The following is a 24,705-nucleotide window of genomic DNA, read 5'->3' as shown; positions in this document are numbered from 1 at the left end:
CCTGAGAACTTTTTCATTGGCTATTGACTCTGCCTGGAATGTCCCACAAAGCATATTCTGTCACTTCTTTTACATCTTTGCTTAAACATCAGACCTTCCCCAACCATCATCCTCTTTTTTGAAATTTTAATTCCAGTATAGTTAACATACACTGTTATATTTGTTTCATGTGTACAATATAGTGATTCAACAAGTCTATACATTACTCCGTGTTCATTGTGGTAAGTATGGTAAGTATGCTCTTAATCCTCTAACTCTATTTAACCCATACCCACCTCCCCTTTGGTAACCCCAGTTTATTCTCCATTATTAAGAGTCTGTTTTTTGCTTTGTCTCTATTTTTATTTGTTCATTTACTTCTTAAATTCCACAGATGAGTGAAATCATTTGGTATTTGTCTTTCTCTGACTTATTTCACTTAGCACTATTCCCTCCAGATTCATCCACATTGTTGCAAATGGTAAGATTTCATTCTTTTTTATGGCTAATATTCTGTTACACACACACACGCGCGCGCGCGCGCACACACACACACACACACACACACACCATTTCCTCTTTATCCATTCATCTATCATTGGACACTTGGGCTGCTTCCACATTTTGACTGTTGTAAATAATGCTTCTATAAACATAGGGATGCATATATCTTTATGAATTAGTGTTTTCATATTCTTTGGGTGAATACCCCATAGTGGAATTACTGGATCATATGGTAATTTTATTTTTTATTTTTTGAGGAAACCCCATACTGTTTTCCACAGTGGTTGTACCAGTCTGCATTCCCACCAACAGTGTATAACCATCATCCTCTTTTAATTGCAATATCTCATCAGTATTTCCAATCCCAGTTTTCTTGCCTTACACTTTTTCTTTTTCCCTTAGCACTTAATCACCTTCTTGCATACTATGTAATTTATTGTTATTGTCTTATCTCCCTCACTCACCACTATAATATATAAGCTCAATGAAGGTAAAGATCTTTATGAACCTTGTTCACTAATATACCCCAGGCACTTAGCATTGTGCCTAAGTCACTCAATGCCTAACTCATTTAATGATAATTATTGGAATAAAAAAAATGGAAATCTGTCATCCCCAGCAACAGAATGAGAATCTAAGTCCACAATTTTGTACAACATAGGCATTTTCTTTTAGACCAGGGATCAGCAAACTTTTTCTTAAATATTACTAAATATTATAGGCTTATAGGTCATATGGTCTCTGTGGTAACTACTCAACCTCTGCCTTTGGAGATCCAGGGTAGCCAGAGACTGTGTATAAATAAATGGGCATGACTGTGTTCCAATAAAACTATTTACAAAAATAAGCAGCCAACCAGTGGGCTGTACTTCACTGATTCTCCTTTAGACAAAGATATATCTTGGTAAATCATAGCTCTTCATTGGCAGGCTCAGCTGCATTCATCTACTTTATCAATTGCCAAAAACAAAACTTTGGAAAGGTGAATGCAAACCTAGCAGAATTACAGATCAGTAGCTTCTCTGTCTGCAGCAGATTGGGCATTCCTTACTCAAAGTGGCCGTTGAGCAATACGTGACTTGGAGGTGGGGGGTAGGGAGAAAAATCCTGACATCAGCCACTTTCTCACTAATGAGTGTAGAACACATTATCTGTAGCTTGGGAGTGTCCTCTAGAGATTTCTAATATGCAGAATGATCTACTTCTGAGACCTCTTTTCTCTAGGCCATTAAGTTCTTTGGCAAGCATTGATGATGAATTTCCTGTGGCAAAGAAACCATTTTTATTTTTGTCAGCTATTCTAAAAGTCAATGGGTTGACGCAGTTGGTTATAAAACTATCTGCCAATATTCTGAGGCCCAAACCCTAATCTCCTGCCATGTAGACAATCAGAATGCACAGTATAACCCCTGTAACGAAGAACTATGCAGCCCAAAATATCAGTAGTACTGAGGTTGGGAAACCATGATCTAGACTATTCTGCTATACTTTTTGTCTGCTTTGTACTCCATTGCCAAACCAGGATTCCTAAACCACCAAATGCATCCTTCACTCCTAAGATCCAGTAGCTCTCCATTGCCTGAAAGACCAAGGCTTTCCTTTTCATCCTGGCATTTAAATCCTGAGGGATTTTGCCCACTTATGTACTCATTCCCCAACAGGAACTCAGCTTTTCCCAAGCTTCCTTCTGCACCATCTTCCACACACATGCTTTTACCGATGTTACCCCCTAAACATGTACCTTGTGAGGACCCTCCCCACATCTCTCCTCTGATCCAAATCTTACTCATTCTTTGAAGCCCACACATGCTGCACACCCCTCTGCCAATGAGTTGGTCTCCTTTTGTACCACTACCTTTAGTACTTATTGTGGGCTCACTGTTATATGGCTCTTCCCTCTATCTTGTTTCCTCAATAACCTCCCTAAAGGGTTCCATATTATATTTCTGGTCTTTCCGTCTCAGTTTAAGGTGTGAAAACTGTATTGTTGTATTGAGAGTTTCTTGTATTAAGAGTCAAATGAGATAAATATAAAAAGTACCTTGTACAGGGCCTTGCACCCAGTTAAGTGCCTGCTCAGAAAACTATAGCATCTATAGAAGCATACAATCGGGAACCCATAGAACATGCTTAATAAATCTTTTAATAGTATTTATGTACTAGAGAAAGCATGCATACAGACTAGCCTGGTATTTGGAACCAACAGCAAAGAAAAACTTGCATCAGAAATTCTACACCAATTAACACGCCTTCATGCTAGAGTGAATCCAAGAGCAGTGGGTGTCACATTTTCTCAAAGTGGTGCCTAAGCCAACCTTTTGCATTTAACAAGTTAATGAATAGCTTATGAGTAACACTTTGCCCACTCTGGCCCTATTTAGAAGGCTGCCAATAGGATAGGATATCAGTATGCCACACTCTGCTTTGCTGGGGTCCCAGCTATATCCTCCCTAAGTGATTCTGCTCTGAGCAGCTGGGGGGTCTGATATCCCTAGAGAAGTCAGCACCAGTGGGATGAGGCTGCAGAGAGGTCCTGGCCTTTCCCCAAATGGAAGAGAGCCTTGTCTCAGATCCTATGAGAGAAGAGAGTGGGGCATGGTATTCTGAGCAGCCCAGGTTTGGCTTTGGGCCAAGCACTGAGTGGCAAACAAGAAGGAACACATTCCGGGAAGGCAAGGAGCCCTGCCAACACAAAGGCGGCCCAGCAAGCTGGGCCTGCTGGGCGCCAGGTGCTCCTTGGCTCTGTGGAGGTCAGGCACGCAGGCAGATGCACTCGGGTTTCTCTGGATTATCATTTCAGAGGCTTAAACCGCTCCTTCCCTCTCACTTTAGATGGACAAAGCAGTGTTAAACCTCTGTTTCCCCTGGGGTCTAGCCCCTTCTCTCCAAATGAAGGTAGGAGGAGAAAGAGTGTTATGGCCTCCTGAAATCGTACATTGCTGGAGCCAGATTTCTTTAATTCTGTGCCCTAAGAGGCTACCTACAACAAGGGCAGGTCAGGGGGGAAAGCCTGGGATTTCTATGTCCTTGTTGGAAGAGAGGCAGAGCTACCCTCTCTCCCTTTCCTGCACCCTCACTCCCCCCCATCCCCCAAACAAGACATGCTTATTCTTCACACCTGCCAGTTCTGCCTCGATACTGGCCTTACCTTCTGAAGGTCTGGAGAGCCCTTGGGAATGCGGTCCACTCCACCCCACCCCCATCCTGCTATGAAAGGAGAAGAGAAAGGACCAAAGGGGACCATAGAGAAATGGCCACAGGAGCTTCCCTTTGCCACTGAATAGACAATGTGCACTGGACTTGGACAGTCCTGGCCCATTTTCACCCGCAAGGGAACAAAGGAAACTGAAGTTTATAACTCTCCTCCTTGGCTCCAGTTCCTGCTGGACTTTGCTGCCACCTAGTGGTCCAGAAGGCATCTCTTCCCCTTCAAAGAGCCCAGCCTGGGGATCTGGCTTCTGTCCCCGCCTGAGGCAAACAGAAGAGCCTTCTCTGAGAAGCTTCTCTACCCTAGGACGCCCTGCTTCTGATGCCCAGCAGCCAGGAGAGAGGAGCTGCATAGGTTCATGACCTCACCCAGCTCGACAGGTGTCCTAATGCCAGGTAGGAAGGCCAAGGCTAGCTGGCTGGGTGCTGGGACCAGGAGGGTGGGCAGTCTTACAGGAGGCCCTGTTGGGGTGCGGTTCTGCCAGAACTCCCCTCATTCCTGAATGCCCTTTTCACCAGAGCCCCTGCTCCTTTCACGACCTTCTCTCGTTTGGCTACACACATGTTGCAAAACCCTGCATTATGTATTTCCCTCAATTTCTCCAAATTTAAGGCAGCTGTTTCTTCCTTATAGTTAGCTCATTTCAACTTTAAAAAGTATAAAGATTATTTGCCCTCTCTGTGATGCTGCTGCTATGAGCCAGCCTGAGAATAATGAATAGGGGGTATATTACCATGTAGATTATCAACCATATTTTTCTGCATATTATATCCATGGGTTTATTTCCTCTAGCAAAAGAAAGCACTTGGTTTCAAGGACCGCCGAGCCTATGAGCTCCAAACTTTCAGATCTCAGTTGGCAGTACTGAGGAATTGTATAAAATCCAAACTCCCTTCTCCTGCCTACCTCTCCAACCTCTGTGTGTGTGTGTGCACACATGCCCACACACATGTGGTAAAATACACATAAAATTTACCATCTTGATACTTTTTAAGTGTATATTCCCATTATTGTGCAACCATCATCACTGTCTCCAGAACTCCGTCCATCTTGTAAAACTGAAACTCTATGCCTATTAAACAAAAGCTTTCACTTCCCTTCCCCCCAGCCCCTGGCAACCACCATTCTACTTTCTGTCTCTATGACTGTGACTATTCTAGGAACCTCTCAGAAGTGGAATCATACAGTGTTTGTCTTTTTGTGACTGGCTTATTTCATTTAGCAGAATGTCCTCAAAGTTCATCCACGTTGTAGCGTGTGTCAGAATTTTCTTCCTTTTTGAGGCTGAATAACATTCCATGGTATGTATATACCACATTTTGTTTATCCATTCAGTGGCTGATAGACACCTGGGTTGCTTCCACCTTTTGGCTGTTATCAATAATGCTGCTCTGAACATGGGTGTACAGATAACTCTTCAAGACCCTGCTTTTAGTTCTTTTGGGTATATAGTCAGAAGTGGGATTACTGGATCATAAGTAATTGCCTTTCATGTTTTGAAAACCTGTTTTGCACATTCTGTTTTGCACAGTGGCTGCAGCATGTTACATTCCTACTAACAGTGCATAAGGGCTCCAATTTCCCCACCTCCTCACCAACACTAGTATCCTGTTTGAGAGTAGTCATCCTAACGCGTATGAAGTGTATCTGATTGTTGTTCTGATTTGCATTTCCCTATTGACTAGTGATGTTTAGCATCTTTTCATGTGCCCGTTGGCCATCTGTGTCTCTTCTTTAGGGAAATGTCTATTCAAGTTGTTTGTTTACCTATTTTTACTTGGTTGTATGTCTTGTTGGCATTGACCTCTCCAACCTCTTTCACATCACTCTTCCACCTGATTAGTACCCAGAGTCATGTGGACAGTCTCTCTGTGCAGGGACATATACATCTTTCCTACATTTTGCAGCTATTGATCCATTTTCTGGGAAATTCTCTTTTCTCCTCCCACAGCTGGCCCTTTCACCAGCCTAAATGGCACTTCCGAGAACCTTTCTTGACCAGCCATCCACAGCTAACTCCCTATTTACTCTCATATCACTGTTTCTTTCCTTCATGGAACCTACTCACAATCTGTAGTTACTTTGTTTATTTACATATTTACCTGGAACTTATGTCCACATGGAACATAGGTGCCACAGGCACACAGGGACATTGCCTGACATGTTCACTGCTCTATCCCCAGTGCCTCGCATGGTACCTGGCTTATAGTCTGCGCTTAATATTTACTGAATGAAGGGGCGCCTGGGTGGCTCAGTCGGTTGGGCGTCCGACTTCAGCTTAGGTCACGATCTCGCGTTCCGTGAGTTTGAGCCCTGCATCGGGCCCTGGGCTGATGGCTCAGAGCCTGGAGCCTGCTTCTGATTCTGTGTCTCCCTCTCTCTGCCCCTCCCCCGTTCATGCTCTTTGTCTCAAAAATAAATAAACGTTAAAAAAAAATTTTTTTTTTAATATTTACTGAATGAATGAATCACTACTAGAGGGGGCATCCTAGGGAAAAACTGATGTGGCCCAAAATGAAGTTTGACCTCCCTAATCGAGGCTCAAAGTCACAGAAAAGGACACAGGAATTTTCTGGTTCTGAGTTCTGCACTTCAATTGCTGAGTCAGAAAAAAGCACAGGACTATTCGAACCAGGGACATTGCTTGGGATCTGCTCCAGAGAAGTGGGGAAGCATTCTCAGTGTCCACCCAACAGAGGCAGAAGGCTGTGGAGGCTTGCTGTGGCCACTCTTCCCCTTCCCATTATGCCTGAAGTATGAGGCAGCTCAGCTAAAGTCGTGTGAGATTTGCAGAGTACTGGGGATTCTGGGAATGACTTGGGCTCCATCAGTCTCTTGAGTGCTAAATGTGTCAGTAGGATACCCTTCGCGAGTAGTCAAAAGATAAAAAATGAACTTTCCATACCACAGGACACTAGAAAAATCAAACTTTTGTATTTTAAAATATTTTCAAAGGCTAATGCTATGGTGGAACAACCCAAGGATAGTTGAACCAATCTCTCAGGGAATTAAAGGAGTATCAGCCAGTGCAAGCAGGTCTGTACAAATACACAGTTTACAAATGAGCACAACCAAAAGGGACATTGACCCCAGAGGACCAGGCTGGGGAATCAAAGGGAGAAACAGAGGGCCCTCCAGAGCGACAGGCACACTCATAACACTGAAATCCCTGGACCCAAGAGGGCCTCCAGAGCCACCCCACCCTACAGCATGCCTCTTGCCCTTTCTGAGCCTGCGGCACAGGTGGAGACTAGATTCACCAGCACTTTGGCACCGTTACCCATGACTTGGCACCTCTGCTGGCCCCTCATGAGCCTCTGGCTCAACCTGGCAAGGCTCTAGAGAATGGACCTACTCTCCCTGCCCTTCGGCAAGGACCAGGGCCAGGAGACACTGGGGCAAGTATTTCCCTGAAGACGTGATGGAAAGGAGTGATGAAGGGGGCTGCTTCCAAAAAAAAGGATGGGGTTTTCCCCACTGTGGTGCTGTGGGGAGAATGGAATGAGTTTCACCTGATACATACAGATGAGGTGCAAGCAACCCCCCCCAGGCTCTAAGCATAATCCTAGAACCCACAATGGGGTGAGGATGAAGAGACTGCTAGTCTGAGCTTTGGGACTTGTCACCTGCAGTCAGTCCCTCCAATTCTTGTTTGGGTTTGTCCTAATAGGACAATCATGGCTCTGCAATAAATAATTTCTGCTTGGATTTCTCCCTGATCAACCTTTCAGGTGTTCGAAGGAGGAAAAACAGTGGCTATTTCTGACAACACTCACCCCATCACCAGTGACTTTCCCTTGATACCTCTGACCTCTTCACTGAGGCCTCTCTAGAACCTCCAAAGGCACTGTCTTAGCAGATGGGAGTCCCAGGAAGAGCAGGCAGAGTTCTGAGGCATAGACGAGCTGTTTAGAAAACAGGTGGCCCTGGCAGAAGTGGAGGAATCTCTAAAAGAAAGCTACCACTGTGTCTACTCTTCTCATCCCCTACTTCTCTTGTCCCCAGAGATATCAGACAGAACCCCTTGGCCTGGACCCTGCACTGTACCAGGCCCACCTTGGACACCTCTACCTTATTCACAGAATGGAGAAGCCTCCCCCCATGGCCCGCAACATACTTATTTCTGGTGACATGAGTGAGCTTTGCCCTGCAGTGGCCCTATACCATTGTGCCCAACTGCCCAGCTGCCCAGCCTCACCTCCCGACAGGTTGCTATGGGTCATGGCCTCTCAGGCAGTCGGCCAGGGAGTACAAAGCAAAACTCAAATCAAAGCCACCAACCTTCCCACCCACCCCAGCCCCAGCCCCTACTTCCCGCCTGGGGGACCTTAGAACTGTTTGAGCACACGAGGGGAAGACAGTACCAGGTCTGTGACCACAGTGATCAAAGGCCCCGCTCCACCTGTCTCACCAGGAAGTGGCAGCTCAGGACACAGAATGCTGGACCTCTGCTCTCCTTCACAGCCCCTGCCACCATCCTCTGCTGCAAGTACTGTCCTCCAGATTCAGCCAGCCTCTTTGTGAGGGGCCAGGATAGAGCCTCAGCACAGGGCACGAACGTTCCTCTCTAGCTGGAATCCTAGCCACATGCCCTCCTCTCCTTGTTCATAGCTTCCCCTTCCCCTTCCTCTCCCCCAGTCTGCCCTTGGCCTGACAGGGGCCTGGCTCCCGGAACAGAGACTCTCAGGGGCGCAAGTGAGAGCACAGTATGTTGGGAGAGAGCAGAGCCCCACTGGTGGTTTGGGTTAGAGCCTCTGTCCCACTGAGGCAGTGAGCCGCGTGACAGTTGGAGAGGTACATTCCAGGAACCAAAGCATGGCCTTTGTCCCTCCGGTGGCTCCTAGTGTTCTGCACCTGTGCCAGGCTGTTTCCAAGGAACAAGTTAATTTTCTTTTTTCACTGAAGTGCTTGCTGAAGCTTAGTATACAGAATTTCTCAGCTGTTCCAAGAATCTGGCTCTTTGTCCGAGTCCCCAAATTGTAGGAGCTTTGTAAACAGGAGAGATAAGAGTTAGGGGGAGGAGGAAGGATCTGGACTATGTTCCTTCATACTCAGTCTCAGCACAGCAGCAGCATAAACCACGGCGATCACTGGTGGAACCTTAGCACGCACAGCATTCTTCATGGAGAAGTGGGGACAAAGGCCAGGTGACTGTTACCTGTACACAGGAGATGCCCACATCAGAGAAAGGGCCTAAAAGGCAGACAGATCAGTAGAACCTTTCTTGCCCCACAGGAGTGAGTCAGGGTGGGATCTGTGCACCCTGCACACTCTGTCCAACCTTGCTTAGGGCCATCAAGCCAGCACAAGGGCAGGGCCAAGTGCAACCAGGATAACACGCAGCCTGGCCATAGCAATTGGCTCCTATCCTTTACCCTCAATCCCAGAGGCATTAGCAAGAGACAGGGCATCACCTGTGCCCAGGGATTGGGCCATCCCAATTCAGGGAGCATAATTGCTGTTCCAGCCGGGAGATGCGGAATGCCAGATACGATGAGGACATGACCAAGAAGCAGATCCTGGAGAAAGAGAGATAAGAAGGATATCTTATCTAGGAAAAGGGCATTTTTAGAGGCTCACCAGAAATAGGAGTGGGGACTAAGCTACTTCCAGTTGTACTTGGAGGAATTAGAGACTCTTGCCCTTTAGCTACATTCAGGCCTGGACATGTTTGTTCTGAGAGGCCACGTGGGGGTCCTGAGACTCGTCCCCATGGAGGTGTCCTTAAAGCCCAGCAAGAATTCTAGGTCCTTAAACTGAGCCCACCCTCCCTCTGACTGGCCACCTTGATCCCGTGCTTCCTTTCCAAGACCACAGAGATCATCCCCTAAGGAGGCAGGTCCACATTCCCCCAGCAAGTGCTGAAGCTGACAGTCAGAACTCAGCCAGCAGAACCAGAGGAAGGTCATGAGGTAAGGTGAGGGGAAGCCAGGGGCTGGCTGTTCATGAAACACCCACCATGCTCACCGCTCTCCTGGCCCTCAGGCCAAATTACAGACACGTCTGGGGTTCCAAAAACTGCTCTAAAGGTAGGTAGCAGGAAAGCTGTGGCTCTCCCCTAGTCTATCTGATGGCCCTCTCCAATTCGGTCAGCCCTCCCCTTCCCCAATCCTGTGCAACTTTTATTCAACAGTTTCATATCCTGCCAGACTTAATCCTAAATTACAGGGTTGTATGAATAAAAACTGGAGATATTTTGTCTTGCTTCAGAAGGGCCTGCCATGTAGCCTCCAGACTCCGCCCAGGACTTTCAGTTGACCTGGGAACTCCCCACACACAGAGGCCCTTGCCAGACACCCAGGTGAGCTTGACCCCCCCCCCCCAGCCCTATATAGTCACCTACAGCACGAAGATGACCTTGAGGAGCTGGCAATCCCAGAGCCTCAGCTCCCCGTCGCTCCTGGGCAACTCCTCCAGTTTCTCCTTCTCACAGACAGCATTCTCTGTGATAGGAGAGCAATTAGGCATCTTCTGGGGGCAGGAGGCAGGAGCCCAGCCCAGCAAGGAGCATGCCCACCTTCCCCCCCCCCCCCCCCCCCCCCATTTTCTGAAGCTCCTTGGACACTGCTTTCCCTTATAGATTTGAAGAAAGTAAGAAACAGCTTTAGGAAGAGCTGGTTGTGACTTTTCCTTTTTGCAGAAGTAGGGGGAAGAAAAGCCTGGTCTTTACAAACGTGATCATGGACAAGCCCCCTGAGCTCACCAGAGCCTGGAGGCTTCCTGGAGGGAAAGAAGCTGTCGGTAGAGTCCATGGATGCCCGAGGGATACAAGGGATATTGTCTGGAAGGGACAGGGACCTGGAGGCAGGGCACACCTTTCTCCACTTCATCTCAGGGATGAGGACTTCCTGCAGAGAAGGCGGGAGAAATCGTCTATGACCCTTGGGATCTTACTTGTCCTAAGGGCCCACACTAGGTTTATCACACCTTCTCCAGATATTACCAATATGGAATCCTAGTGAGCATGATGTCAGGTACTCACAAGGGGAGAAACCATTACCATAGCAACCACACGTCTCTCTTATCTGCTCCTTTGCTGTGACCAGCCATTCTTCCAGGGAACAATGTCTCCGAAGACTGCTAGTACAGAACCAGAATGGGATCTAAGACGCGAGCTAACCCAGGTATATGTTCAGATCTGCTGAGTCCAAGAAAGCTCAGCACAATATAATTTAGATGGGATAAGTCCTTCTAATCTGGACTCTAACCCTAAGGACATCACTGACCTTGGCAGGGGATACTTGGGATTCCCATCAACAAAAATGGGAACATCACCTTCTATCCCCTGCATAGAAGTGTGCATATCGTATGCTTGGCTAAACGCTTAATGATTAATGAAGGAGGCTTCAAACACCCTGGGGTCATTTCCATCCGCATCACTGTTCTAGAAACTCAGCTCTGCCTACCCACAACCCCAGCAGGAAAGGAGACTGCTGGGGCCGCAGCAAATCTCAAATGAGTCTGTCTGGGTTCTACAGCGATACCCTTTGAAGTTCTTCCCTGAGGATATCTCTATCCCCTGGAAGGCCCTCTTGATCCTGCTAAAGGAAAGAGGGTGGGTCACTGGCTCTCTGTCTGTACAGAAGTGGGATCCAACCTGGGTGGTGTTCTGGGGGCTGGACATCTGTTCTGCTCAGAAAGTCCACAGAGCTGCCCAGGACCTAGTGGCTCTACATGGTATGGAGCATGGTGGGTCTAGGGGACCCCTGGCAGAGCATGGCCACTGGCTCTTGAACCTGGAGCCCAAGTTCTGCATTGTAGACCCTCCTGGGAGGCCCTGAAGCCTCAGAGGCATAGGGTCCCTCATGCCAGCAACTGTTCCTGCCAGCCTCAGCTCTCACCAGAGACTCGCACTCAGGTTCCTCTGGAAATTCTCTTACACTCAGGCTCTTCTTGCTGGAAGGCTAAAGAAGAAAGGGAACAGGGGTCACTTGTCCATTTGGAACACCCAAGGTCAGGGGTGAAGAGGTGTTAGTACTCTCCAAGAGAGCTTTACCTCCACATAAGCCACCTTGGGTCAGATGGAGCCTCACTCCCAGAGTTTGCAGGGGCTAATGCTAGAGCAGAGCACAAATCCAAGGCAACATACTTCCCCTAGCTCCTGCCCCTCCCCCACTTCCTCACCGTGGGCCAGAGAGAGCTGTAGGCACACTGGGAAGCAGCCACAAGCTTCTGTCTGTACATCGAGGAAGCCCAATGAGGCCATATACAGGGGATACACAAGGGCCAATGGCCTCAAAGGGACATGCTCACAAGCACAGACACCCAGTCCAAGGACTAAGTTCAGATACGCTGGACCTGAGCCTATTACTCCCCTCTCCCTGCCCTTGGTCCCTGTGTTGGAGAGATGGGCCAACCACTCCCAACAGCCTTGTCCTAAGACCTCAGTCCAGACCTGAGCAGCCTCCCTGGGCCAGCTCCTGCCCCTGAGCTCCATACCTGTAGGTGTGTGCAGACCCTCCTCAGCATGTCATAGACACTGTCCCGGGAAAGGAGTGACACAAAGACATACTGGGACAGAGAAAGAAAACAGAAAAGGGTGGGGTAAGTACAGATTGGGGTGAGTGCCAGAGTCAGGATCCTGGGGCTGGGTTGGGGAAATTAACAAGGGATGGCTGGCCCAGAGACTCACTGACCTTTTGGCTGGTATTGGTGGTGATGGCCAGGCCATTGGGAAGGAGCCGGGCCATCTTGTGTTTTTTGATCATTTGCACAGACACCACAGGAATGACCACCTGAGTGGGAAGAGGAGTGCTTCTCTTAAGATCCACCCCAAAGGACATGGTCCCTTTGCTTCCTGCATAGGGCCCCAGCCACAACTGGCAATCAGCCAAGCATAGACACCATGCAGAAGCCTGGCCCTATGCTGAAGAATATCTGAACCATCCACTTTCTCATGCAGGCTCTGCTTCCAGCTCTACCAACCTGCCCCAACTCTGACAGCACACACCACTCTGGGCTCTCATCCTATTATCCAGGAGGCCAAGGACGGCTGCTCTGGTGAATCCCATACTCCAGTAATGGAGTCCCCTGAGCTACCACCTGGCCACAATTATGGCTCCCTCTAAATGTGGCATCCCGCTCTGATTCTGAAGGCATTTCAGAGGCACCCATAGGCAGAATAAATTTGCTATGAGCTGTTCAGGTCGGCTCAGGCCAGATGGGGAGTCTAGATTGGGGGCCCTCCCCAGATGCCAGGTAGGATGCCTTGTAGTGATAGGCCTGCATGCCTGCACGGGAGGGGCCTATATCTTCCCTGGCTGGGACCTCATGGGCCCATTGCAGGCCTTACCACTTATTACTACCTTGATATCCTTGCCAAAGAGGCTAGCATGGAAACAGAGCCAGTTGGGGGAGATGTAGAGCCGGCCCTGGAGAAGAAGGTCTCTCTGGAGGGCACAGGAACACACTGGGAAGTCACAGGAAAGAAGATTGCCATGAGCAAGGCCAACCCTGAAGCTCCACGGCCTGGGTCCTACACTCAGGAGTCCAGAGCCCAGCCTCAGGGACTGCCTTCCTCAGAATCCCACTTCCTGACCCCAGGCCCCAAACCACCCATTCCACCAGCACCCAGAGTCCTTCCTGAGAGTCCTGACTGCCCCACCCTACCCCACCAAACTGCTAGAGGTTCCCTCCTTCGCCACTCATGTCTCACAGGGTTCCCCAAGCCTGGATTCTTGCTCCCTCAGGCAAAACTCCCTGCCCTACCCTGCCCTGCTCAGCCCTGCCCTGGAGAGAGAGCCTCAATTATGCAAATGCTCCAACTTGCTCACTGAGAGGCCTCACTGAGAGCAGGGAAGAGCAGTCATTGATAAGAGCAGAACAAAAATAAGATTTGGAAGCCCTGATATTGCCTCAAGAAAACGTTCATAAATTCCATTTCATGTCCCAAATCTACCCAGTCTTCTCATACTTTTGAAGAAAACAGGCCCAACCACATCCAAAGGGCAGCCAGTTCCCGTTTCGAAATTGTGCCTTGGAGGCTCTGGAGGAGAGGACCTGGGCCTCAGGCACTCTAGGCACCTGTCCAGCCACACCAGGGAGATAGCTCACCTTTGAGAACAACCTCCTCCAAAGGGATGTCCTTAAACAGCTTGTGGTATTGCTGGTTGTATTTACTCAGTAGTGTCTGCAAACACACGAGCTGGGGCTGAGAAGTCCTGGGGGATCAGACCACTAAAGGGGCCCTGCACCAGCCACCAGGAAATAATGCCACAGGGGCAGGGGCTCTGGTATGAAGCAGTCAGTAAGCAGCCAGTGGGGGTGAAAGGCTGAGTTCCAAGCACAGCATGTCTCTCGGTGACGGTAGATCCTAATGGGCAGCCTATGACTGGAGGGGGACACACCACCCCCACCCAGGAGGGGGACACTCACTTGGGTTTCCCCTGGTGACAAGCCTGGCGGCCAAGGAACAAACAGTCACTAAATTCAGGCAGCCCTGGGCCCCTCCCTTGGTGGGCAGTGAAAAGTCAGCCTCCACACACTTACCCCTTCTCGGCCACACTTCTTGATCTCTTCACTCTTCAAGCCTTCTGGCCAGTGCAGACTGCAAAGGAGACATTCCATTCCAGGGACAAGGAACCCTTGAGTTCTGCCCATACATCCTCAGGGCCAGGTCTGCCCTGGCTTCAAGCCAGAAGCTTAGAGCAGAGATTGGAGACTGAGGCCCTTCTCTAGGAGCCACAGCAAAGTGATAAGCAACAGCAAGTATGTAGCTTGACCCTGCAGGCTACAAGCCCTCCTCCCAGACAGCTGTGGGCAGTGGCTCCCCAGGAGGTTCGCTCAGCCTGAGCCTCCGCCTCCTGGAGATGCTTAGGAGCCTCCCACCCCAAGTGTCAAAAACCCTCTCCCACTTCTCTGGACAAAGGATAAGCAGAGGAGAAGACCCAGGGATAAATGAGTAGGAGACACAAGGATGGGGACCAGCTTGGGGAGTGGGTGAGGTGGAGATGTCAGACTCACAGCTCCGGGGCCTGGCTATGGGCCATGATCCCAGCAGGAATGCCCTTCTGGAAGCCTCCTCCCGGCAGCCTGGAGCTCAGCAGACTCACCTGACCTGATGGAGGCTACCAAGGCTGAGGGAGAGGGGTGGTGCTGGAACGCAAACCTTTGCCCTGGCCAGGTTGGCCTGAGGACAGGTGGGCAGGGAAGAGGCTGGTAACCTGAGAAGCCTAGACTCTGCTAGGTCCCTGTGTGCTGGGACAGTCCCGGGAATGGGAGGAAGGGGCCGGGAGCAGCCTGTGCCCAAACTAACACCTGACGCAAGGTCCCCTTTCTAACTTTTCTTTAACCCTTTTGCCCTTTTCTTTTTTACTTTTTTAAAGTTTTTAAATTTACATGCCCGTTAGTGAGCACAGTGTACTATTAGTTTCAGGTGTACAATACAGTGATTCAGCACTTCCATACATCCCCCGGTGCTCATCACAACTGCACTCCTTAATCCCCATCACCTATTTCTCCCATCCCCCCAGCCCCCTCTCCTCTGGGGCAAACTGATGTTTGTTCTCTGTAGTTAAGGGTTGGTGTCTTGGTTTGCCTCTCTCTTTCTCGGTCTCTCTCTTTTCTTTCCCCCCTTGTTCGTTTGTTTTGTTTCTTAAATTCCACATATGAGTGAAATCATATGGTATTTGTCTTTCTCTGACTGACTTATTTTGCTTAGCACAATACACCCTAGCTCCGTCTATGTCATTGCAAATGGCAAGATTTCATTATTTTTTATTTGCTCTGGTCTCTGAGGTCCTCCTGAGGGCTTCCCACCCCTAATCGGTATGTATATCTGACCAGTGGAAAGGGCCTCACCTGGAGTTCAGGGGTGCCTGAACCCTGGCTAGTTTCTCTGTGCAGGACACAGGGCTCTTCAGAGAAGCTGTCTTTCCATGCATCTGCTGGTTGCTAAGCAGAAACAGGCCTGCATCAGGAAGGGTGGCTCTATGGGGACACCTTTCCCAACCAGCATCACCATCCCCAGGGCAGCTCCTCCACCCCCACCCAAGACCAGCCCTGCTGTTCAGGGTGAGGCTGAAGCTGTCAGAGTCCAGAGGCAGCAGCTCAGGCAGGAGTCCTGTGCTCCCTGATAGAAGGGACAATCTCACACGCCATCCTTCCTGGAAGCCTGCAGATCAGTTTATTCCTGGGTGGGAAGGAAAATCAGCCTGCCTTAGTGGAGCACCAGGAGGTTAAGCCCTAGGCCCCACCCCAGAGAAAGCACATCCGGATGGAGGACTCTAAGACTTGCTCATGGCTGAAACCATAGTGCCTGAGGTGCCCGGGCAGCATGACCATAAGCTCTCAGCGCAATCCTAGGATGCTAAGGAAAGGATGCTGAGCACAGGAGGCCTTAGCAGAGCTGAGGATCTGGGGCCACTAATGGTGTGGGAGGGGCTCTAGTCAACCCACAGGTGACCATGGGCTGGGAGGGGAGGAGCAGCCCCACACCATGAAGTGGCTTTGGTGGCCTTCAGACAATCAGGGCACCTTGGCCCTGAGAGCCATACTGTCTCAAAAATGTGCCAGAGAGCGGACCCTGGAGGGAGGAGACACCATCTCCCTGGGCAAGTGGGGCTCTCCAGTGGCTTTTGAATTCATGCCTCTACTAAACAGCTCCAAAGTATAGGGTTTCCCCCTTCCTGCCCGTCCAACACACAGGCTAGGAATCAATAAAGCCTGAGCATTCAAACTAGCCCCCAACTCAATGGGTCCAGAAGCTGACAGGAAGAGAAGGTGGCCAAGAAGCAGGGCCAAGGCAGGGCATCATGGTGGTCACAAACAGGAAACATGGTTCTGGGCAGATAAGGAGCTGGAACCCGAGGCCTGCAAATACCAACCCTTGGTCCTTCTCAGCTTTGTCGTGGGCGCAAGTCAAAGTTCTCCAAGAACAGAGTTGGCCGAGATCTGCCAAAGACCCTCAGAGTCATTTAGTCTGACCCCCTAATATACTGTGTAAAGAGTAGGAAACTGACCCCTGCCAAGGGACAGGCTGTACCTAGTATCACACAGTGAAGAGCCAGGTAACCTCACCCACAAAATCAGCCCATCCACAGCCATGGGGCCTGGTGATTTCTGCCTCTGCCCTTGGTCTTCTGGAGAATTTTGGTAAATACACATCAACATATGTTTCCTGAATCTTGCAAAGTGACAAGTTTTGCTAGTGATTTGACCCTGTTGACTCCCAAAGTTAATTTCTATATTTATTTGGTCCCCTCATTTCATATTTCAAGAGGGTTTCCCCCCCTTTTGACTTTTGTTACTCTCATTACAGAAAATGTGAGAAAAACAAAATATGATGATCAAAATCACCAAGAAGCAAATGCCCTTAAAACATCACCGAAAGAAAAGATTTATGCATAAATATAGAATTCATGTAAGTAGAAGTATACATTATAATATGTATGTTCTACTTTTGTTGCTTAACATGATTTCATGAGAAATTCCCCATGTCACTGTCCATGGCTGAGACAGAGTCTCAGAAGTGTGATTAGTGGGTGGAGAATGCTCATTTCCTGGGCTCTTTAGACTCACTCCCAAAGTGCTTCCATATGTTTTACTGGTGACCACAGCCATCAGCACTACGTGAGGGTACCGGCTTACCTACATCTGGGCTACATCCACTGGCTATTATCTTTTTCTCACTTTTGCAAGTTTGATACATGGAAGTATGCTATTTTCATTTCTATTTCTGCTCCCTGATAGGTTCAACAATATTTCCCATATATACACATTAACCACCAGAATTTCATCTGTGAATTGTCTGTGAGGGTCTTTACGTTTTTCTTATTGATTTGTATTAAAATTTTTTTGAGAATATTAATCCTTAATTTCTCATTTTTGCAAACATCCGCCCAGTTTGTCATTTGCCTTTTAGTTTTGTCTGTGGTACTATTCAGTTTTTGTGTGGCAAATTCCATCTATGTCTTCTATCTCTTGATTCCTCACTTGGTTTGAGTGCTTTGGTTGGAGAGGCCCCTGAGGTAGAGACTGTACAAGTCAAGCCACTGAGTCCTTGGGGAGCTTAGACCCTGCAGCTTGTGAGCATACTGGGCCACAAAGAAAGAGAAGGAAATGGGGCCCGCTCTAAGGAGCACACTCTAACCTGGAGGCCCAGGGGTAGAGTGAAACTCCAAGAAGGACTTTGGCCATGGTCACAGAGGCAGGGAGCCTATCATTCGGGCATTGGGAAGGGTGATTCGAGCTATCAGGGCTGCAGGAGCCCAGAAGGCAGACAGAGTGAGAGTCACAGAAAGGCTCCTAGAGAAAAGGAATCCCAACCCTACCACCTGGGTAAGACTGTCATCCTGCAAAAGTTACATAATCTAACTTTGCGTTCATGATCATTCCTCTGCATGGCTTCTAAACTGAACTCATCCTTAGGTCCAGTGTGTCTTGCTCAGGGACAGGAGCCCGCCCTCGGCCCTCCCCCAACCTAGTGAGGAGCCCCCGCTGCAGACACTCACAACACCCCAATCCTGGCCTCCCTCTTCGCACTTTTCACACTGGGGCAGTGCTGGAACTGCTCATCTCCGGGGGCTCCAAGATGGCAGGACTCTGCCTCCTCCCTCCCTCCCACCCAGGTCACAAGCTGGGTGAAAGGCCAGCATGCAGCAGGCACACGCGATATGTTTGAGGAATGAAGTGTGGGGTCAGTAAGCAAGGCTGGAGGAGAGACGGACCATGAGAAAAACAAAAGAAGGCGGTGCACTCGCTCTCCCCACAGCATCTCCAGGAAGAAAAGAACAGTGGTAAAACACAGTCACTGGGGGTGGGGGAAATGACTTTCAAGTTTCTTTAAACTTAAAAGCAACTCCTTTATGCATGATGAACAAGATGGTTACAAGCCATTCCTACCTGTCCATCTGTTAAGGCCAGTCCCTCCTGGCTGTCTTCCTAATGCTCTTGATACAGAGACTCTGCCTGTGGCCGAAATGCATGGTTTGCAAAACTATCAAGTCAGATTTTCTACTAATTAGTCTACAGTATTTAGGTGAGTAAAAATAAAGAAATGGGAGCAAAATCAGATACAAGGATAGGTCTGGGGCAGAGTGGTCACCACAGAACCAATAAGTGGGGAGCACCCAAGGACCAACTGGGCCCTGCTGCACAAGGTCAGGAAGGAGGCTTCAAGAGCAGGAAGCTGGAGAATGGGGACCAGCCTGGGTGCCCCCACTCCCCTGGCAGCCTCTGCGCGTTCCCACACAGACCTCCTCAAGCCAGTTGCCCCTACTCTGTGGGTTGTGAACTAACCCCCTTGCCCATCAAGTCCCACTCCTACCCCCACCTGCAGACTGTGGGGTAGTATCAGGGGTCCTCAAAGCCATGTCTGTTTTTTCCATCAGAGCCGCAAAAAAATATTCTTGTTATCAAGGGGATGCAGCAGGGGAGGCCCAATATTTTGGACATTAGAGGAGGTAGAAAAGGTTGGGGAACTCCTCAGATGAGTCCCTTTCGCCCTGCTGAGCCTGATCCGGGGCAGGATGCCTCTCCAGAGGACACAACAGCTGCTTGCCCTACCTGCAAGCCTTCCTTCATTCCCTCTCCAAATACTCACTGAGCTTATCACACCAGGAGTCCAGGGTGCAGCCTGCCACTCGGGGCTGCTGAAAGAGCAGGGGGCGGGGAGCTAGCACTGGGGATGTCAGCAGAGGAGCCAGGCCAGTCAAGAAAGGGGGGGGGGGGACACAGAGAGGGTAGGAGAGGGAGAGAGAGACAATCAGGAGGGAACCCAGAGGTCCAAGAGTCGAGCTGCCTCCTGCAGAACTCATGGACCAGGCCTCACAGGACACCTGACATGTGTACACTCTGCTCTGGAAGCTTCCTCCAGGCTCAGAATACACCCACCAGGCAGATGCTCCCAAATCGAAATCTGTAAATCTCTAACCTTGACACCTCCTCTCCTCCTGAGTTTCAGCCATCTGGATGTATCCATCAAGGTGAGCTCAGTGTCATCCCCCCGAATCTGCTTCCTTCTGAGCACCCAATATCCCTGAAAGGCTCCTTCCTCCATGGTTACCCAAGGCAGAAGCCTCACCTCCTTCTCCTCCCCACCCCCCCACAGCACTCAATCCCCAAAGGCCCAAGAGCCTTCCCCCAGCTGAACCTATGACACCAGGACACCACCTACTCCATTCCTGCTGCACCTGCCAGCCCTGATCACCATCATCCTCTCCCTGATGTTGGCAGAAGCCTCCTCACCATGCCTGGCCCTCCCCCACATCTGCACCACCAGCAGAGCCACCTGGGGCCCAGAACTGATCCTGCCACTCTGCTGCTGACCTTACCTCCCTCATGCCTCCTCAGCTGGCCTTCCTGAGCTTCCTGCTTCCCTTCCCAGCCTCACTCCTGAGGCTCACCTGAGCCCAGCTTCCTTGTTGCCACAGCCTTCCGCACCTGCACATCCTCCCTACCTGCAATTCCTTCCCATGCTTGTCTACCTGGAGAATTCCACTTATCTTTCAAGTCCCAGTTCAAATGTCACCTCCTCTGTGAAGCCCTCCCTGGTCTCCCCCCTGCAGAGCTGGTCAGTCCTCCTCTGTGGTCCCCTGTCCCCTCTGTCCTGCTGTGCTGTCCCAGCACTTACCACACCAGACTGTGCTTGTCTGTTTACACATCCAGCTGCCCCCAGTGGCCTCTGAGCTCCACCAGGGGTGTGTCTTATACATCTCTGTATCCCCAGCACACAGCAGGCACCCAGTGTTTGCTACCGTGAGGGAAGCAGACAAAGAAAGAGAGATGGTGACACTCCAAGAGGGAACAGGGGAGGGATAAATCAAGGCAGTAGAAGGGAAAGGCACATAGAATGGAGCAACGGGGGTCACCTGCAGACCGGTCCCTTCCAGGAGCCTTGCCCGTGAAGCAGGCAGTCAGCACTGACCCAGCACCACCAGGCACTCAGTCCATGCTGGCTGACTGATCAAAGGGGGAGCTCGGGTGGGAGGCAGAGACAAAAGAAAAAGGATAAAGTGGCTCGGAAGGGATGCAATGTGGTATTTGGGGAAAGCACAAGCCGGACCCCTCAGGCCTCCACTGCTGTGTTCACTGGACTGGCATGCTCCTGGATTGTCCTGTGCCCACACTCAAGCCTCCCTAGCCCCAGGGGAAACCTCCTTTCAGGCTCCTCCAAGCCTGGCAGGAGCAGCACCCAGGCCATGCTGAAGCAGAAAGCCAGGCTGGGTCTGCAAGGTCACAGGCGGGTCCCCTGGGACAACTTGGGGGAGTCTCCCACGTTGACTTCTCATGGACATTTGAGATACTAGAGCATCACGTGGGACCTGCCAGCCCTTCTCAAGGCCGGGCCCAGCAACAGCTCCACCCCTTCAGCAGCTGGCCAGGACGCTGGGCCCCGTAACCTTCAAGAAGAGAGTTCCTCCAAACAAAAAACACACCTTAGCAACACGTTCCTGAAAACACAAACCCACAGACTACAAAGATGGCCCATCTCTACCTTGACCTCTTGCTTAGCACATAGCTCACCGACTTCGTCACGGAGAAGAGAGACCATCCGGTCAAGTCTAATGTGCAGCCTGTTGAGTACACATTAGCATCACATGTAGAGCTTTTTTTTTTTTTTTTAATGTTTATTTATTTTTGAGACAGAGACAGAGCATGAATGGGGGAGGGTCAGAGAGAGAGGGAGACACAGAATCTGAAACAGGCTCCAGGCTCTGAGCTGTCAGCACAGAGCCCGACGCGGGGCTCGAACTCACGGACCGCGAGATCATGACCTGAGCTGAAGTCGGACGTTGAACCGACTGAGCCACCCAGGCGCCCTAACATGTAGAGCTTTTTAAGAAAACAAACAAAAAAATGATGCCTGAGCCCTGTCTCAGACCAATTAAATCAGAGTCTCTGGGGGTAGCATGTAGGTAGCTATATATTTTCAACTTCTTATTGAAGTATAGTTTACACATAGAAAAGCATATGTAGGAGAGATGCCTGGGTGGCTAAATGTCTGACTCTTGATTTCGGCTCAGGTCATGATCTCACAGGTTGTGAGATTGAGCCCCACATCAGGCTCTGGGCTGACAGCTCAGAGCCTGCTTGGGATTCTCTCTCTGTCCCTCCCCTGCTTGCACTCTCTCTCTCTCTCCCCCTCTCTCTCTCTCTCTCTCTCTCTCTCACAAACACTAAATAAACTTTTTTAAAAAAAGAGTACATAAAATAAATGTACAATTCAATGCATCTCACAAATAGAACACACTTGGAAACCAGCCCCCAGAAGCCCCTCCTGCCTCTTTCAGTCTCACCACCACCCCCAACCTGCCACCCACAACCCACAACCCACAAGAATAACCATCACCCTGGTTTCCACAGCACAGGTTGCCTCTGCCTCTTCTTTGTGGACTTTCTATGAACAGAATCATACCATACGTACCCTTTTATGTGGCTCCTTTTACTCAGCAATGCATCTGTGGGATTCATCCACAGTGTTGTGTGTAGCTATTAATTGTGCATTTTCACCAATGTTTAGAATTCTGTTACACGGACATACTACAACTTATTTATTCATTTTACTATAGATGGGCATCTGGGAAATTTCCAGTTTTTGCCTGTTATGAAAGTGTGGCCAGGAACATTCCAGCACCTGTAGTGTGGACACAAGTATTCATTTCTATGGGCAAACACTTAGGATTTGAATTGCTGGGTCATAAGTTAGGCATATGTTCAGTTTCAGGCTTTTAAAGGATCTCAGGTGATTTTATTAAAAAAATTTTTTTTAATGTTTGTTTATTTTTGAGAGAGAGAGAGAGAGAGAGAGAGAGAGAGAGAGAGAGAGAGACAGCATGAGTGGGGGAGGGGCAGAGAGAGAGGGAGACACAGAATCTGAAGTAGGCTCCAGGCTCAGCACAGAGCCCGATGGGGCTTGAACCCACAAACTCTGAGATCATGAGCTAAGCTGAAGTTGGACACTTAACCGTATGAGCCACTCAGGCGCCCCTCCAGTGATTTTAAACATGCAGCCAGTGTTAAGAAACTGCTGTGCATGAATCCTGCCCCCACTTCTCTCCTTTTTTTGTGGCTCAGAGGGAGAAGCATGGCTCCTGGAATTCAGGGCCAATCCTCTTGCCTGGGCTCTGGATCTAGGGCCCTGTCCCTCCTATGCCTTCACCCTGCCCCTCTAAAGTTCCAGGAACACCCTTGGCAAGACAGGAATCACATTGTTAATAGAGATTTCCTTCATCTGTTAAGGTCACAGAGCACATTTACTAGCTCGTGCCAAGGAAGGAAGAGCAGCTTTCTGTGCGGCAGAGGCTGGCTCTGTGTCCTTCCCGAAAGCCTCCCTACGTCCTCCCAGGGCCACAGTCCTGACACACAGCCCAGAAACCAGTTGACAAGAGCTCTGCCGAAAGGAAACTGGAATAATGTCAATAGAGTCAGGCTTATCATCAGTACTCCAAAACTTGAAGATAGGGCGTCTGGATGGCTCAGTCGGTTAAGCAGCCGACGACTCTTGATTTCGGTTCAGGTCATGATCTCACGGTGGGTTTGTGAGTTTGAGCCCCGAGTCAGGCTCTGCTCTCACAGTGCGGAGCCTGCTTCATATCCTCTGTCTCCCTCTCTCTGCCCCTCCCCCACTCACATTCTTTCTCTCTCTCTTTCTCTCTCTCAAAAATAAATAAATGTTGAAAAAATTATTTTTAAAAAATAAATAAAACTTGGGGCACATAGGTGGCTCAGTTGGTTGAGCATCCAACTCTTGATTTCGGCTCAGGTCACGATCTTGCGGTTCGTGAGTTTGAGCCCCGCATCGGACTCTACGCTGATGGTGAGGAGCCTGCTTGGGATCCTGTCTCTCCCTCTCTCTCTGCCGCTCCCGAGTTCATGCCCTCTCTCTCTCTCACTCAAAACAAATAAATAAATTTTAAAAACAAATAAAATGAAGATAAAAGGTACTCTTTTGCAAAAAGTAATTCTGTTATTTTTACACAGAAGCTGCCTCTCACTTTATTTTCTAAGCAAATATTCCTTATGTAGGACCACTGCTTTGCTGTCTCTGCTGACAAGAAATGGGGAAAGAATCCTGAGTGTAAGGGGGTGGCGTTTAGTGAACTGGGGGCCACACACTGGGTCCCAATCCAGCTGTCCCACTCAGCAGCCCTGGCCAAGGACTCAGGAGGGACGGGCACCCAGCGCAGGCACAAACCCTGCCTACCACGGGCAGGTCTGAGAACACCTGGGTCAGCAATGTGCTTAGTTCCCTTTTACTCACTGGGGCAGCTTTGAAATGAAAGGGGATGTGGAGGGCCAGGCATCCTGCTTCCCAAGAAGCCACAGTCTGTACCAAATGACCCTGGCTGCCACCAGCAGAACCATGGTGTGCTCTAGACCCACACAAAGCCATCTGTAAGCTGACCAGCAGCCTCTTTGGAGGAAAAGATGAACTTTGGCCCATACAATTCCAATTCTAATGGATCCCAATGGGGACATAAGAGATGGGAGGTGTGCAGCCAGAAGCAGTAAACAGGCAGGAGGGAGGTATACTGCAGGGACCCTGGAGCAGAACCTCCGGGTGCCCCTGGAGCTGGGTCTAGAACAAGGGAAGAGGGAGCAGAGAGCAGAGACCAGCAGGGGTGCGTGGGCTGGGAGAGAGCAAAGAAGGTCTGCCCCCCTTTCAGCCCATTAATTCTCACTTCTGCAGCCGGTGCCCCAGCACTGCCTCTCCTGAAGCTTCTCCAGTAGACAGGGAAAAGGGGAGACTGAAGGGGGTCTCTTGGGCTGAGATGGCCATGCAGGGGCCCCTCTGAGAAGTAGGATTCCCTAGACCAGAACCCTTCCCACCCTCCCACCCCTCTCCAAGCCTTTATCTTCTCTGCTCAAAGAACCAAACAAACTGGGAGAGCTAGTTGTTCAGGAGGAGATATGAGCTAGCATAGCCCTCTGGGGGTGGCTGCATCCAGCCTGAACAAGGACCCCTTTGAGCTCTGGTGCCTACAAGAACTCCTACCTACAGGGATCTCAGAACCCTCTGGGCGCTCCACCCAGTGGGAGCTGGGAGGGCCGAGAGCAAGGCTGGCTCTATCTCC

At 49.8% G+C, this 24,705-nt stretch overlaps 1 protein-coding gene across 12 annotated transcripts in view; it reads right to left on the bottom strand.

The window, feature by feature from the left end:
- Nucleotides 1–6,603: 6,603 nt before the first annotated feature.
- GRAMD2A (GRAM domain containing 2A) overlaps nucleotides 6,604–24,705 on the bottom strand; it is a 34,014-nt gene continuing 15,912 nt past the window's right edge. For 2 of the 12 annotated variants that reach the window (XM_045059066.1, XM_023255092.2), the window contains exons 2-12: nucleotides 15,491–15,821; nucleotides 14,180–14,237; nucleotides 13,745–13,841; nucleotides 12,997–13,100; nucleotides 12,328–12,426; nucleotides 12,131–12,202; nucleotides 11,533–11,595; nucleotides 10,395–10,539; nucleotides 10,035–10,134; nucleotides 9,106–9,210; nucleotides 6,604–8,849 (exon numbers count right to left, since the gene is read on the bottom strand). In XM_045059066.1, the coding sequence (XP_044915001.1) occupies nucleotides 8,846–8,849; nucleotides 9,106–9,210; nucleotides 10,035–10,134; nucleotides 10,395–10,539; nucleotides 11,533–11,595; nucleotides 12,131–12,202; nucleotides 12,328–12,426; nucleotides 12,997–13,100; nucleotides 13,745–13,841; nucleotides 14,180–14,237; nucleotides 15,491–15,573 (930 nt within the window). In that variant the 5' untranslated portion in view covers nucleotides 15,574–15,821 and the 3' untranslated portion in view covers nucleotides 6,604–8,845. Of the gene's footprint in view, nucleotides 8,850–9,101; nucleotides 9,211–10,034; nucleotides 10,135–10,394; nucleotides 10,540–11,532; nucleotides 11,596–12,130; nucleotides 12,203–12,327; nucleotides 12,427–12,996; nucleotides 13,101–13,744; nucleotides 13,842–14,179; nucleotides 14,767–15,490; nucleotides 18,218–24,705 lie in introns of those variants that run through there. The other 10 variants (XM_045059067.1, XM_045059071.1, XM_045059069.1 and 7 more) reach the window with 10 other exon arrangements.

This window comes from Felis catus, chromosome B3, assembly GCF_018350175.1.
Source record: "Felis catus isolate Fca126 chromosome B3, F.catus_Fca126_mat1.0, whole genome shotgun sequence".
Taxonomy (NCBI): domain Eukaryota; kingdom Metazoa; phylum Chordata; class Mammalia; order Carnivora; family Felidae; genus Felis; species Felis catus.
Note: the sequence above shows the minus strand (reverse complement) of the source record. Positions and strands in the feature narration are given on the sequence as shown.